At 43.0% G+C, this 15,429-nt stretch overlaps 1 protein-coding gene across 4 annotated transcripts in view; it reads right to left on the reverse strand.

Annotated features, from left to right (window-relative positions):
• PCDH7 (protocadherin 7) overlaps positions 1-15,429 on the reverse strand; it is a 403,344-nt gene that overhangs the window by 204,663 nt on the left and 183,252 nt on the right. Inside the window, exon 2 of one of the 4 annotated variants that reach the window (XM_083458032.1) lies at positions 15,159-15,375. The exons of 1 other annotated variant lie outside the window; for it this stretch is intronic. In XM_083458032.1, coding sequence (XP_083314158.1) covers positions 15,159-15,375 — 217 coding nt within the window. The remainder of the gene's footprint in view (positions 1-15,158; positions 15,376-15,429) is intronic. 2 more of the 4 variants (XM_083458033.1, XM_083458034.1) reach the window with 2 other exon arrangements.

Genomic DNA, 15,429 nt, shown 5'->3' on the forward strand with positions numbered 1-15,429 from the left:
AAGGTCCGTATAGTTAAAGCTATGGTTTTCCCAGTAGTGATGTATGGAAGTGAGAGGTGGACCATAAAGAAGGCTGGTCGCCGAAGAATTGATGCTTTTGAATTATGGTGCTGGAGGAGACTCTTGAGAGTCCCATGGACTGCAAGAAGATCAAACCTCTCCATTCTTAAGGAAATCAGCCCTGAGTGCTCACTGGAAGGACAGATTGTGAAGCTGAGGCTCCAATACTTTGGCCACCTCATGAAAAGAGAAGACTCCTGGAAAAGACCCTGATGTTGGGAAAGATGGAGGGCACAAAGAGAAGGGGACGACAGAGGATGAGATGGTTGGATAGTGTTCTCGAAGCTACCAGCATGAGTTTGACCAAAGTGCGGGAGGCAATGGAAGACAGGAGTGCCTGGCGTGCTCTGGTTCATGGGGTCACGAAGAGTCAGACACGACTAAACGACTAAACAACAACAACAAAGCCTAACATAGTTTGAACTGTCTCAGAAAGCCATTCACCTATGTATTTCCGGTTACTCTGATTGGTCAACTTATCAATTTTCTTCATTTACAATCTGTTCTATGAAAAAAATAAAAGCAGAAGACACTTGAAAGTATTTGCTCATTTAGAGAAACACCACCAGGTACCTATACATATATGAAGTAACAGACAAGTAACTCCCAACCATACCATACATCTAATGAGCACTCACACTTTGCATTGTGGGTGCCCTTTCTGGGATCGTGCGCGGTGCTACAGTTCCCAGGGAGCTTACTGGCAAATGGGCTGGCCTGCCTCTCAGTGTTACTATTTGGAGGTTCACACCCAGCCTCAGCAGTCTATAGTTTCATTGCTGGGAGGTGGGGCCGGTCCCATTTATATATAGGGGGTGGAGCCGACAGTAGCCAGGCAGTCGGCTCAGGAGATTCACCCTCCCTACCCTCCCTTAGTTTAATGTTTTCTTGTTTGCAGGTTAACTTTTTCTTCCTTTTTAGCAGTCTTTGACTGGTTGCTGTTAAAGGACTGGGAAGAAATTTTCCTGCATTGGCAGGTTTTGTCTTCCCCGTAGCAATTCGTCACAACTTTGGTGATTTATGGCCTTGGGTGGAATTCTTTAGTCTTTTCTTCCCTATAATGCAGTGTGTGCGTGTGTGAAGTAGTGACTCACACTCCTGTGGCATCGATTCCAGGGTCCCCTCTTAAAAGGGGTTATATAATAGGTGTCACTGGCCACACACCAAAAGATTGTCAGTAAACTACCCTGTGTGGGGGGATATGGGCTGGGCTGCCTGGGTACAATTACATCTCGCAGTGCACCCCCATATCCCATTTATCCTGATGAGCCCCAATTCCCCCGGCTGGGGGGCTGGGATGGGTACTCGCCCAAGGCCTTCCTACATTCAGAAGTTTAATAACGTTGTGGCCTAATTTTAATTCCACAACACATTGTCAGAGTCTTTATTCCTTTCTTATGATCCCTGGGGGCAGGGGCTGTCGCTGCCTGGTCACACAATGTACATTTAAAGCACTTTAACCATCATGGCTCCCCCTCAATGAATTCTAGGAACGGTCATTTCCCTTCACAGAGCTATAATTTCCAGATGCTCTTAAGAAATGACAGTTCCTAAGATTCTTTGGAGAAAGCTATAAAAGTATGTTGTGGAAGTGATCTATATTAGTAATACACATCATGTACATTGGACCAAGAAGGAGCATGGGTTTGTGAAAATGTCCTAGCTGTATAGACTATTTAGTTTCTATAGGCCCTGCCTCTCGATGGGTGTATTCACACGAACAGCTAAAGCAAGTCATAGTTTAGTACAAGCACACAAGCTTTCTTCTGGGGAGGAGACGGCAGTTTTATTTCTTCTCAACCCGTTCAGATCAGTGTGGAACGTCAGATATAGATCATGGTTCAGGAGGAGAGCGCTTAAACAAGATCCCAGGTATGGGAGACACACTTTGGCTTAGCTGCCACACCACAAAGAGCTACAAAGAGTTAGGGAGAAGCAGAGCTCTTCTCGAAGAATCAGCACATTCAGAAAGTCTCAGTAAGTCATAGGTCTTCCATAGGTTGTGGGTGGATGCAGGCTGCTTGCCTATACTGAGTCTCAGATGGGTTCACTCATACCTCATTTAATCCAAGCACTGGTCAAGGGCACGTATCTGGAATGTAGATAGATCTAGAGATTTCAATTATGGTGTCTGGCTTGGGAGGGTAGCCTATTTTCCCTCAAATATCCCTCTTTTTTCCTCTCCAAAGGCAGCTGAGAGGCTTTTGCATGCGATAAAGTTTAGGTGCTTGTTAGGTCCTGCAACCCACCCATCCTGACAGAGGAGCAAGGCAAAAGGAATTATCTAAAAGCCACCACATTTGCTAAGCACTTAACTACATTCCTGGAATTGCTGCTTTTGGTGGAATGTCACACTATAACGTGAACCCTGGTCTCAAACTGAGAAGCTGCAGCTGTGCTGGGAAGACCACCAGCACAGAGGATAAACCACTACTGATAGAAACAATCTCTCAAGTGATCTGCCATTCAAACTACTTTCTAGGTAGCACAATGAGAATGTCACTTAATCAGGGGAAATGTAGCCAGGTATGCACTTCTATAGTAACAATGTTGTAATGATGGAGGGGGGGAATGCCACACACGCTGTGAAAAACTAGCTTGGGTTTAATTATATTTTTAAAGACGCAAACATTGTGTTAGTAATTCATGAGCATATAAATGTAATTTCCCTTGGACTACAAAAGGGCCACAGCATCCTTCACACAGTGCTTATATGTGCTGACAGAGGGGGGGGGGGAAGCCACCCTCAAGAGTAAAACCAATTAACCTTCTCTAATGCAATCTACTATGATATGGCCAGAGCTTTTGGAGAGATAATTCCAGGAGAAAGAGCAATACAAGTTTTGTGTACTTTACAGGTTTTCAGCAAATCTGTTTGCAAAGATGCTGCTTAATGTTTTTCCTCTGTGGATGGCAGTGGTCTTTTATAGCACTGCTTGCAGTTTGCAAATAAACAAAAACCAAAATACAGTACAAACGAAGGAATCATTTGATTAAGAAAGCAAATCATCCATTACATGGCAAAAAGGGGGAGAATCTTTAGATACAAGCTTGTCTTATGCCTTGTTTACATGTAATTTTAGATATGATTCACTTTGATTTCACTTCCTGTGCTGATGCAATAATACAGATTGCTCAGTAAAAGGACAAGTGGCCCTGCAGGGCTCTTTAGGGTTGATTTGTTCCATAGATACAGCAGAAAGAAAGAAAGGAAAAGCAGGTTAAGACAAGCCAGTAGGGGGGAAAACCCCCAAGCATGGGCACATTTGTAAAGAACCAGGCAACTATCAAAATAAGAAATTAACAATGAGGCTTGGTCCCACCCATGTTGAAGAGTGCAGTAATCTGCTTCTGTAATTATCCTTCTCAAATGAACAAATAAATAGATAAATGGTGTAAAGGTAAAGGTACCCCTGCCCGTACGGGCCAGTCTTGACAGACTCTAGGGTTGTGCGCCCATCTCACTCAAAGAGGCCGGGGGCCAGTGCTGTCCGTAGACACTTCCGGGTCACGTGGCCAGCGTGACATCGCTGCTCTGGCGAGCCAGAGCCGCACACGGAAACGCCGTTTACCTTCCCGCTAGCAAGCGGTCCCTATTTATCTACTTGCACCCGAGAGTGCTTTCGAACTGCTAGGTTGGCAGGCGCTGGGACCGAACAATGGGAGCACACCCCGCCGCGGGGATTCGAACCGCCGACCATGCGATCGGCAAGCCCTAGGTGCTGAGGCTTTTACCCATGGTGTAGAGCAGGGTTTATGTGTAGTTTCAGCACTTAACAAGAATACGTCCTTGCACTTCTTACGCCAAGGGAGCCAAAGGAATGAAAGGAGGAAATCCCTTACCAGAATTTCTCTTCCATTGAAGTCTCCTGGCTTCACAACACTGTGCTTCACCACCACTTACTGAAGGGAACAGGGAAGGGGAATGTTGTGGATACTAGGAGAGGATATATTGATTAAATATTATCCTTCCTCACTCACACTTGTGAGTCAGCAGCAGAGTACATTCCCCAGTATATAGGAGGAAGCTAGCTGGTAGATTCGTTTGAATCTCTTTACTTAAGCTATCCAATCTGGCTTTGTCCAGATTGGGTTTTGTTCCTGATAAGTCCCCTTTTATCCCTCCTAAAAAGAATAAAGACACAACAATCTTCTTTTAAAAGTAATATGAAGTTTACTCACATCCAGCTCACAGCTGGATCCCCAAAGGCAGGCTTAAGCGTGTAGTTACAGAAGACAGTTTGAGTTCATCCCATATGGGAATGAGCCCCTTGTGTTGCTGGCTGAGAGCCAGCAGACAGCAAAATACAACATCAGTATCAGAAGAAGAAGAAGAAGAAGAAGAAGAAGAAGAAGAAGAAGAAGAAGAAGAGAAGGAGGAGGAAGGCTGCATGACCAGCCCTTTTATGGGGTCTCCCAGGGTCACACCCATCTACCTGGTCACACACAGGTGGAGGAAGCTCCAGACCAGGTGTAACACTCCCTTACATGTCCACTCTGGGCAAAGAAGAAGTGTTTTACTTGATTGCTTATGTTACATCCCACAAATTCATGGCACCAGAGTTAATCCAACACTTCTGCCACTGCAAGCCACACCAAGCGCCTTGCCCCTTCCGGTAAATGAGAGTAAAGCACTGTATTGGGAAGCCAGAAGAACAACAATACAGCCCCATCTGCATTGCCCTGCCAGCCACTGTGGAGGGCTACTGGTTCTCCTTCCCTGCTTTTAGACCTCTGGGTGCACACACTCCATTTCAAAACAGGTGTATCATTCCTTGTACCTTAATCATATTTAAAGCCTGCCTTTTGTCTTTTGCGGGTGTCATGCATCCTTTATTTTAATTTCCTTTTAAGCAAAATGTCCAGCTGTTTGGTCAAGCACACCTCTAATTACCCGTTCGCCTGGAATGCCAGAATTAACTTTCAGAGTTAATTCAAGCTCATAGCTTCAATTTCCTTTGGCTTTTCCTCCTCCAAATTACTCATTCTTCTCTCTGAAACCAAGGGTTACCTAATCTCTTTTCAAAAGGGATTTATAGCCATAACTCCCTCTAAATTAGAACAGAGTCCTAACGGCTAAGCTTGTGAATCTTGGGAAAAAAATCTATGCTAAAACTTATTTAATTATCGAGCAGGATACTGCCCTCACAATAGTTCCCTCCCTTTTACTTCTTCCCTTCTATCAAGTTAACCCCAAAGATGCAGAGAAAAAACAAACAAAAAAAGCCTTTAGGACTGGTTTTCCTGGAATTTCCAACATGCATGTAAAGACTTGAAACAGAACTCACACAGAACAGATGAACTTTTGCACCACCTCTGGCATGTTCCATTTAACAATTTATTGAGGACAAAAGCCACAAGCCTTGGACAGCTGCCCAGCTCATAAAGGTGAGGTCTGCCTAACATATACTCAATCAAGGGAACTGTGATAAAGAATGGATTGCAGTTGCACAAATATTTAGGCATAGAGTGCCAACTCCCTGAAAGAATGTTTGAACTTTAAAATACTCTGCCGATAGGTATTTACCTCTGCAGCACATCTAAATGTGTTTGATTTACACAAATAGCAATCAAAAGGTATTTGTGCGGGAGTTTCAACAACCTAAACAGTGTGCAGACCCACCCAGCAGTTTTGCTCCATTGTGCAGATCCAAGAAACACTCAAAGCAACAGAAGGGAGATCTCCCTGAAGGTTTGCAACTATTCCATCCCAGGGAAGGCAAGGGGAAGCCTAGTATGCGTAAGTGTCCTAATATGCTTCTTGAAGCATACAAGGGGCTCTGAAATCAAGGCACAAGTGGAAATACAAATTGTAACAATACAATACAAATTGTAACAAGCTGCAGAGGAGTAGCTTGCTGACTCTAGTCACTGCGGCACTAGTCACAAATTGGACACCTTTGAGATAATTTAAGTATATTTGAGTCTCACCTCTCAGTGACTGTGAAAGCAATTGGCTTCAGCAGTACTCTTATGGGGAGGCAACAAAGTTGTCTTGTCCAGACTTTGGGAGAGAACGGTCATTTGCTATCTGCATAGCGATACAATCTCCCTTTTGTTATCCAGTTCTTCTGTTTGTATTTCATTTTTTCTTCCTTCAACATGGACCTCAATGGACAATTAGGAAAGCCAAATTTTAAGGAGGAAAAATCTATCCAATAGCTAAATTGAACATCCAGCTTCAGAGGCAGTATATTTCTGATTATCAACTACCTCCGATAATCAGCTCCCTTCGATTTTCATCTTCATGCCTTGTTGTGAACTTCTGAAGTCATCTGTCTGGACGCTGAATGCTGGTCTTTTCATTTGATCCAGCCCAGCAATCCTTATGCTATTCTTTTGCAGCTAAAATCTCAGCTACTGGAGTCCCTAGATGGTTCAGAAATGAAGTCCTACCAAACCACGCATAGTCACAAAAACTAGCCCCCTCAGAATAACAAGGCTATTTTTAAGAGATCATTTCTAAGACGAAAAGAAAACGGGCTAAAATTATACAGCACGTGTCACCACCAAGCATTTTCCAAAAATAAAACAAAATAACTTAGATGTGCAAATCTGGTGTTTGGTTAAGTTTGCATAACACCTAACAAAGTGGGGCCTCAGTCTTGACTAGTCATAATTAGTACAACAATTATAAGAAGGCACATTTCCCATCTGTACTCTGAACTGCTGTGCTGGAATTTACACTCCAATGTAACTATAACATGAGTCACAACAAGATCTACAAGTCCTGCTACAGGCAGCATTAGCAAGCTTGTAAAAGTAGTTGTTTGGCATGCCACAGCTAGTAGGATGCAGATTTAAGATCTTCAGAATCTTAAAGGGGCAGAAACGCTGCTAAAACAGTAGAAAAACTGAATCACTTCACACTGTATGCTCTTGTGCTCATTCTGCACATAACCTCCTTGCCCCAGATACCCAAATTCCTATACCTCAAGGTGGAAGCTTAACACTAATAACAAAGGTACGTACATAAGCACACAAGAGGACTTAATCCATATTAATAGCATTGGCTTTTTATTAAAGGCTGTGGTCTTCATACAGACCCTATTTTCCAGGGACAGTTCCAGATTTACAGAAGCTGTCCAGGTTTCTGATTCGACCCCAGAATGTGCCGCTTTTCCGTAGGAAGTCCCAATTGTTATTGGAGAAATGTTGGATGGTATGGAGTTATGCTACCCCGGAGCCAAGGAGATAAGTAACTATAAAACCTTTAGAAGGCAGTTGAAGGAAAGTTTTTATGTTTAATGTTTTATTATGTTTTTTTTATATACCGTATTTTTCGCCCTATAGGACGCACTTTTTGGGGGGGGGGAATAAAGGGAAAAAAAATTATGGATCCCGCTCGGTGTCCTGGCTTCGTTTTTAGCCTCGGGGCTGGGGGTCCGGGAGCGAAGGTGAGGTTGCGCAACCTCGCCATCGCTCCTGGAGCTTGCGGGGCTGGGGGTGGGGGAAGCCCGAGCTTCCCCCGACCCCAGCCCCCAGAACGGGTCCCAGAGTGATGGCGAAGTTGCGCCTGGAGAGTGAGAGGGGTCGGTGTGTACCGACCCCTCTCGCTCTTCAGGCTTCAGCGAAAGCCTGCATTCGCCCCATAGGACGCACACACATTTCCCCTTCATTTTTTGGAGGGGAAAAAGTGCGTCCTATAGGGCGAAAAATACAGTATGTTGAACCAGCCCAGAGTGGCTGGGGCAACCCAGTCAGATGCGCAGGGTGTCAATAATAAAATTGTTGTGTTACTGAACAGGACATCACAAGATTCAGCAGAGAAGTATTAGAGGGTATGTTCATGACTAATTTTAGACGGAGGTGCCGCCCTACAACTCCTATTGTGTGATATAACTAATATTTACCTAATGGTGTTGGACAATTTAAAGGAACAGTAAGCATTGTAACACTGGACATGTATCACTACACATCATTTAAACATCTTCTTCCTCATGCATATAGTAATGTTTAAAAGTGCATATGTTTATGTTAAAAGTAATGGCTAATCTTAGGTGTACTCATTGAACAAGACCAAACAAGCAAGGGTTTTGTGCATTCCGAAGATTCACATTGTACAGGTGTCCTGGGACTTTACCATTGTCAAATAAATGTTGGACTTCATTACTTGAAGACCCATGGAAAGCTAGAGGAGAAATATTCCAAGCAAGCCTTCTCCCTAAAGTGTTCTCTGTGCAGTAAGGTTTTTCTTAGATGTGTGTGAAAGTAAGGAGTATTATTCCACATGTATTCTGTGCAGTCCTAAAATGGCTGAGCCACTGGATTCTGCTGAATATATAGCTTGAGATTCTGATATACAAGGCAGGGACACATCAGACGATAGGAGAGATATGAAGTAGTTACTATTAAATCTTCAAAATTTGGGAATAACCAGGTCTGGTCAGACTGCTGCACATTCATGATGAGATGATACATTTCCCCCTGCTCCCTAGCGGTGATGTTTCTGAAGTTATACAGAAGCAATGGATACAATCTAGCAAGATGTTCTCATGCACAAGCACCTTTGAAAGAATGGGAGTTGAGCCTGAGCACAGTAGAGCTCTTGTGAAGTTCCCATGCACTTCAAAAAAGTGCCATAAACCTACAATTGGTTTCTTTGTTGGCTCAAGTCTCTAATGTAGGATGCATGCAAAAATTTGAGGGGAGAAAATGCTTTTAAAAATCTGAATTTTTCTAGATGTTGTGCTTTTTGGTGTTCATGGCAGCTTCCATTTCAATAGCCCAGGTTAACATCCAATTGTGTTTTCTTGCAAGTGTTTAGTGGGTCTGGACATTGGAGTCCTCATCAAATGCATCTGGTGAGTACTGTATTTTTCGCTCTATAAGACACACCAAACCACAAGACGCACCTAGTTTTTGGAGGAGGAAAACAAGAAAAAAAATATTCTGAATCTCAGAAGCCAGAACAGCAAGAGGGATTGCTGCACAGTGAAAGCAGCAATCCCTCTTGCTGTTCTGGCTTTTGAGATAGCTGTGCAGCCTGCATTCGCTCCATAAGACGCACACACATTTCCCCTTACTTTTTAGGAGGGAAAAAGTGAGTCTTATAGAGCAAAAAATACAGTACACTGTGAACCAGCTTTGTGATAATGACATCCCCATTTTAAGGAGCTCAAGGACCTCCCCTTACTGGCATGGAAAAAGGACCTCGTTTTCAATCTCATGCACAGCTTGCATTGAAAATGCAGTGGGGGAATGAGAGAGCTTTAGCTTATGGCATGGGAAATTATCTAAAATCAAGTTTAAATGCATCCACATCAATCATTAAGAAAAAGCCATAGAACAGTGGTTGAAGGAAAGCTGTGAATATCTGGAGTCATAACTATTAGGAGTGCAGACAGGGTTTCTTAAAAAAAGAAAAAGAAAAGAAAGATAGATCCCATGGGGGAGAAGGTAGGGAATGAAACATTCAGTGCAGTCCCTGATTAAAAGCGAGTCATGCAAGATGCTACCCTAGAGCAGCTACAGATCACCTAGGTTCCAATTAAATGGGACAAATGAGTGGCTGACGAGTTTTAGATCCCATGCTTTTGATGTCAGAATAATCCATTAAATACAAGAGATGAAACTATGCAGTACAGATCTACTCCAGAAGCTGGTGGGGCAGGGTTAAAAGCTGGAATTGAAGCGTGGGGAAAAATTGGGGGGGGGGGACCTCCCTCAAATGTCAAATGTAACATTTACAGACTAGCAAAAGTGCATTGCCTCTTGTTCTGTCATTACCTACAGGCGAGTGCCAACAAGAATTACTGGAGGCAGATGACATGCCGCTGCTGAAAAGTCAAGTCTAGACAGTGACAGCAGAAGAACCGTTTGGTATGGCATAGTTTTCATCACAATGTCACCCACTTTCTGGAGGGCTCAAGTTAATCTTTCATACCTACAGGGGAGCTCCTCTTGCCCTCACTTCAGCTGTGCATCACTAGTGATCCCAATGAGGAGATGTGTCTCCATCTCCATTAAGGAAAGCATCCATCAAGATGAATGGGGCTTGGGTGTGCATTGTTAGTGGATACATATTGACTGTATGGGTGGAAAAGACTTGTTGAATTGTGAGATTTATTTTATTTTATATTTTTTTAAAACCCTCCTAATCCAAACACTTTATGCCATTTCACACATGGCATTTCCCTACATGAATATTGCTTCTGTTTAAAAAAAAAAATGAAACAAAACGGCCTCTGCAGTGACGCAAATGAAATACATAAACATGTACCTCGAGCTGTTTACCAAAATGGAAAGCTGCTACATATTAATTTATTCATTGCCTAGCAATTTGAAACAAAGAGTCAAACCATAAGAAAGAAAAGATGTATTTGAGTACTGATGGCATATATAATGCTTTCATCCAGAAAGTGCTGAAGTGGAGGCTAAATTAGACATCAAGCTAATTTTGTTTGGGATATCCTCATGCTACCTTTCTATGGCCTGGGCCACCTATGTATAACAGAAGATTCTTTAGGAGCTGAGGTTGATCACACAACTGATCAGCTCCTAGACTGCCTCTAAATAGGTAAAGGTAAAGGTACCCCTGCCCATACGGGCCAGTCTTGACAGACTCTAGGGTTGTGCGCTCATCTCACTCTATAGGCCGGGAGCCAGCGTTGTCCACAGACACTTCCGGGTCACGTGGCCAGCGTGACAAGTTGCATCTGGCGAGCCAGCGCAGCACACGGAACGCCGTTTACCTTCCCGCTGGTAAGCGGTCCCTATTTATGTACTTGCACCCGAGGGTGCTTTCGAACTGCTAGGTTGGCAGGCGCTGGGACCGAACGACGGGAGCTCACCCCGCTGCGGGGATTCGAACCGCCGACCTTTCGATCGGCAAGTCCTAGGTGCTGAGGCTTTAACCCACAGCGCCACCCGCATCCCTTTTGCCTCTAAATACATTTTCAATAGCTGGGATAGGTTCTCTGGGATTTTTGCATTCTAGCCGGTTGCCAGGTTTGCAACTATGCTCAGACCAGCCCCATTTCCCCACTCCCGTTTACCATGTGTATTATAATCATCATTATCTTCAGTGAACTTAATTGCAATTATACTCTGCATATTATGTTCCTCACTCAAAAACAGATCTAACCAATATAACGCAGATCTAAATCATTGTTGCTCTTATCTTCATCTGCAATCATTTTAACAGCAAAACAGATTGCACATCCTGTTGCTGCCTTTCTGTGGACCAACAACAGCATTTACAACCCTATCGTCAGTTTGGGACAAATGTGCCATTTTCATGATGGGAGAGCAGAAGATTGTAGATACTGGTATACTCCTGGCTTTTAAAATACCCCTTCCTTCAAGTATAAAAGCCAGAACATGATGTAGCATTTCTGTTGCGCTACTATTATTTTCAATAATTATTATTATTTCTCTAACCACTGCTCTTTGTGTAAAAAAAATAATAAAAATGTCTTGAAGCAACAGTTCAAGCACTACCTCTTTGCTTGGTTTGGGTTTAACATTAAACTTTGCAACAATGACCTTGCAAAACAATTAATCTCATAGCCCAAAGCCTTAAAAACTAGCCAGGTGCAGTCACAAGCTCTACTGGTGGTAACATCTGAGAGCAGGAATCAACGCAGCTTCCGTGCATTTCGGAGCATTGAGATCATGTATATCTGTGGCTAGTTCACTAGTTCTACACACTGAGTGACCACTGTTGCAACAATTAACGCTGCAATTCTGTGTGCACTTACCAGAAGTAACTCTCAAGCAGTGGCGTAGCGTGGGTTGTCAGCACCCGGGGCAAGGCAAGTAATTTGCACCCCCTAACCCGTGGATTTGCGCCCCCTAACCCTAACCCCCAGATGTTGCGCCCGGTGCGGCCGGCCCCCCCTGCACCCCCCACGCTACGCCGCTGCTCTCAAGGAGTTCAGCAGGACTTATTTCCACCTGAACATGCAATAAGTATAAGACACAGAAAGGAAGTTTCAAGCCAAGACCTCCAGTGATCAGCCTTTGGTGCCTTAACTCCTGGGCCAGCAGCATTCTAAGCCATCAGCCAGATTCTATAGACAATAACACCTAATCTAGGCACTGGCGGAGGAAGAGGTGTGCGGGGGGAGCACACCGCCTCCGGCAGCACAATCCCGGTGGGGTGCCATACCCCTACGGGTGGTGCGCCACACCCCCAGGTTGTGTACCAGCCCCGCCGAACCTGCTCTCCACCCCCCCAGTGCCAGAGCATGAATCACTGCCACTGCTTCTAGGCTGAGTGCTGATCTTCCAAACCAATGGAGAGGCACCAGGCCTTATACAGACCTTTGTTTTATGCCAGTCAATAAATCTGAGTAACTGATCACTTCACATGACACTAGACCCAAATCTAGCTTCCAGCTGCTCTGTGGCTACATCTTCTGCTCTGGCCATCAGTTCCTGCCTGCCTGATCCAATATCTGAATTTCATCTCATTCAGAATCACATCACTGGTTTCTGGCCCTTGTGACCACTGCATTACTTGTCTCATGTCAGACCAAGAAAATTTTGTCCATGGTATGATTGTTTTCCACCTAGTCATTTTGACTCTTTGGCACCCTATTTGCAAAATTTAACAATTCCAAAATGCAGACGCGCTTTCCCTTTCGCAAGATTGAATATGCTGCCTTCGGCTGTACTTGAGGGTCGATTTCAAAAAACTCCACTGGGAAAATCGTTTTGTCCCTGTGGAGATGGCAGTGGCTTGTGTGCTTCTGGCTTGCACACTTCATAAAGATTTGAGGAGTGAGGTCATTACCCTTCTATTATTGTCCATGCCAGGTCACTCAACCATTGCTCCTGTGTCCGTTCTTTTAGCAGAACAAGATGATCAAGCAACAGCAAAAACTGCAAGGGTTTTAGCGGGGGCAATTAGAATAAAATCTATTATTTGATTATGTAAACCCCCAAAATGTATTTTCTATAGTTAAGCTTTTACCTCTATCTTCAGTACATTTTATTTTATTTTATTGCCATGGCTAGTGGCTGATGCAAATAAAGATTCTTCTGATTCTGATTATATGGTGACCTGTCAAAAGCAAGGTCGAGACCAGACTACAGCCAAATGCACTAAACTCTTACTTAAAAAAAGAAGAGAAAAACTATGAGAGATAAAAAGAAAGAAGAAGAGGATCTTGGGGAAGGGACACAGCTCAGTGGAAACATATTTCTTTAAATGCAGACAATCCCAGGTTCAATTCCTGGCATCTTCAGATATGGCTGGATATGTTCCCTGACTAAAATTCTGACAAGCCACTGTGAGTCAACGTTGACTTCAATGGGCTGTATGCTCCAATGGTGTGACTTGGTATAAACCAATTTTTTCGCTCCTGATTTCCTACATATTTGTGCGGTTAAAAAGTAACTGCAACTAATGTTCTTGAAATACAACATCTATCAATTTAATTTTCAGTTTAATGGGAGGCCTTCAAACATGGCTGTTTATCTTTAGCACCACAACAAAATCATCTTTGTTCCGTCCTTGAAAAAATGGCACCTTGGCACTTGACTCTTCGTAAAACAAATGGCGCAATCAGAACCTGCAAAGTTATGTGGTGTCACTAATGCTTATACTTATATATATATTATTATTATACTTTTTTCAGAAGTATAATGGAAAAAACCTCCCCCCAATTCACAGAAAATGTTCTGCTTTTGTTGTCTTGATATTTCTATTTTAAGGGAAACAAAACCATGAGAACAATTAATTATTTGCTGATATAAAATCTCCAAAGGAAAGTAAAACAAATACTTTGACGGAATCAGTGACTCTATATATGGTTCCAAACAAGTCCGATACACCATTCCGCTCATGCTCTTACATCTATACAAATGTCATCTAGACATGCATTGTTTCACATTGTACCATTAGCTTGTACTCTGGCATTCAATAACCTACTCTGTGGGTATAACTATGAAATCAATATAATTGACTTCAAAAGATTTCAGATCTAGGCAAATAAAAGCATGGGGCAATGGATTGTTAAGACCTATTCAAGACAAAAAAAATAACTGGGAACTGTTGCTATTATATTGCTATTTTCTTCATACTACACACCAATAATGAAATATTCTGGGGGGGTGGGTACTGAAGTCATTTAGTGGTGTGGAAACTAAATACATTGCTGCAAACACATTGAATTTATTTTTTTTACCCTTGGTAACAATAAACCCACACAACGTTTTCTTCTTTTAATAATCTGTTGGAATTTGGGATTACAGAATACCATTATGGAAAAAAATGGAAATCAAAAATTCTGATACAAAAGGGAGACTAAGCAAGTTGCTCTCATTGCTATCTCCAGCCACCAGCTATTAACCGGTGAGTAAGCACAGAAATGGAGCCGAAGATTCAATATTGTCTGCCATGGAAGAGTTGATGTTTTTGGTACTTTGCCTTCCATAGCGGACAACAATATATGGCCACACACACAAACACACACACTCCTTTGTATCGCAGACTTTCTTACAATTCCCACCTCCCGATGCTACAACCTCCGCCCCTTGCTATGAGCAGAATATAGGAAGTAAGCAACATACACTATATTTTGAAAACCCTGTGCATGCAAGCAGGGAAGAGACAACAATCTAAAAGGAAAGTTGAATTTCTATTTTCTACTAGCTAATGCTGAACATATACAGTTCCTGGATGATAATAATAAAAGGCGCACAACTAAAAAGAAATTATGTCTACATATTATTTTTTAAAAAATAAGAATTTAAATAGGTTTCATCGGCTATGTGCTGATATTTTTAGATGTATTTATTTAACTGTGTCATTAATACTGTTTAAATATGCTTTATATTTGCATGTTTCTCTCCCCTCCCCCATCTTAATCAACCTGGTCGGGTAAATATTAGGAGCATGATCCAATCAAAACTTAAGCACATTCACGTCCCAGTTATTTCCATTAAAGGTTCAGTGCCGATGTTTACATATCATCCCATTGAAATGGGCCTTAAAAGTGCCTAAAATTTGGCTGGATCCAGCCCTAAATTTAAGCTTCATCACCTTTGCATTATGAGGATGATGATTCTGGCCTCTTGACAAATCTACTTCATGTTGGACTCGCTAGTGTAAATCGAGTATGTGTGTGGGGTGTTGTGTATGCCCCTACCATTTTCCATATGCTCTGCCTCACCAACACTGCCATCCGGCGTAGTCCTTTCGTAGTTGTCCTCTGGGAGTGGAAGGGCACCCAGCCGCGGCCCTGAAGAACTCTTACTGCTTGGTGTTTCTGACTCCTCCAGACCGCTGTCATAGCAACTCTGCAATGACCCTTGATGTGGGTCCTGAGGCTGACTCACAACTGAAAACGTCACTCTACGAAATGGCTGCAAAAGAAAAGATTCTGAATGTCACTTGAAAGGTAGGGTCTCCGAGAAAGC

The sequence above is a fragment of the Podarcis tiliguerta genome (genome assembly GCF_965153285.1).
Source record: "Podarcis tiliguerta genome assembly, chromosome: 9".
In the NCBI taxonomy this organism is placed as follows: domain Eukaryota; kingdom Metazoa; phylum Chordata; class Lepidosauria; order Squamata; family Lacertidae; genus Podarcis; species Podarcis tiliguerta.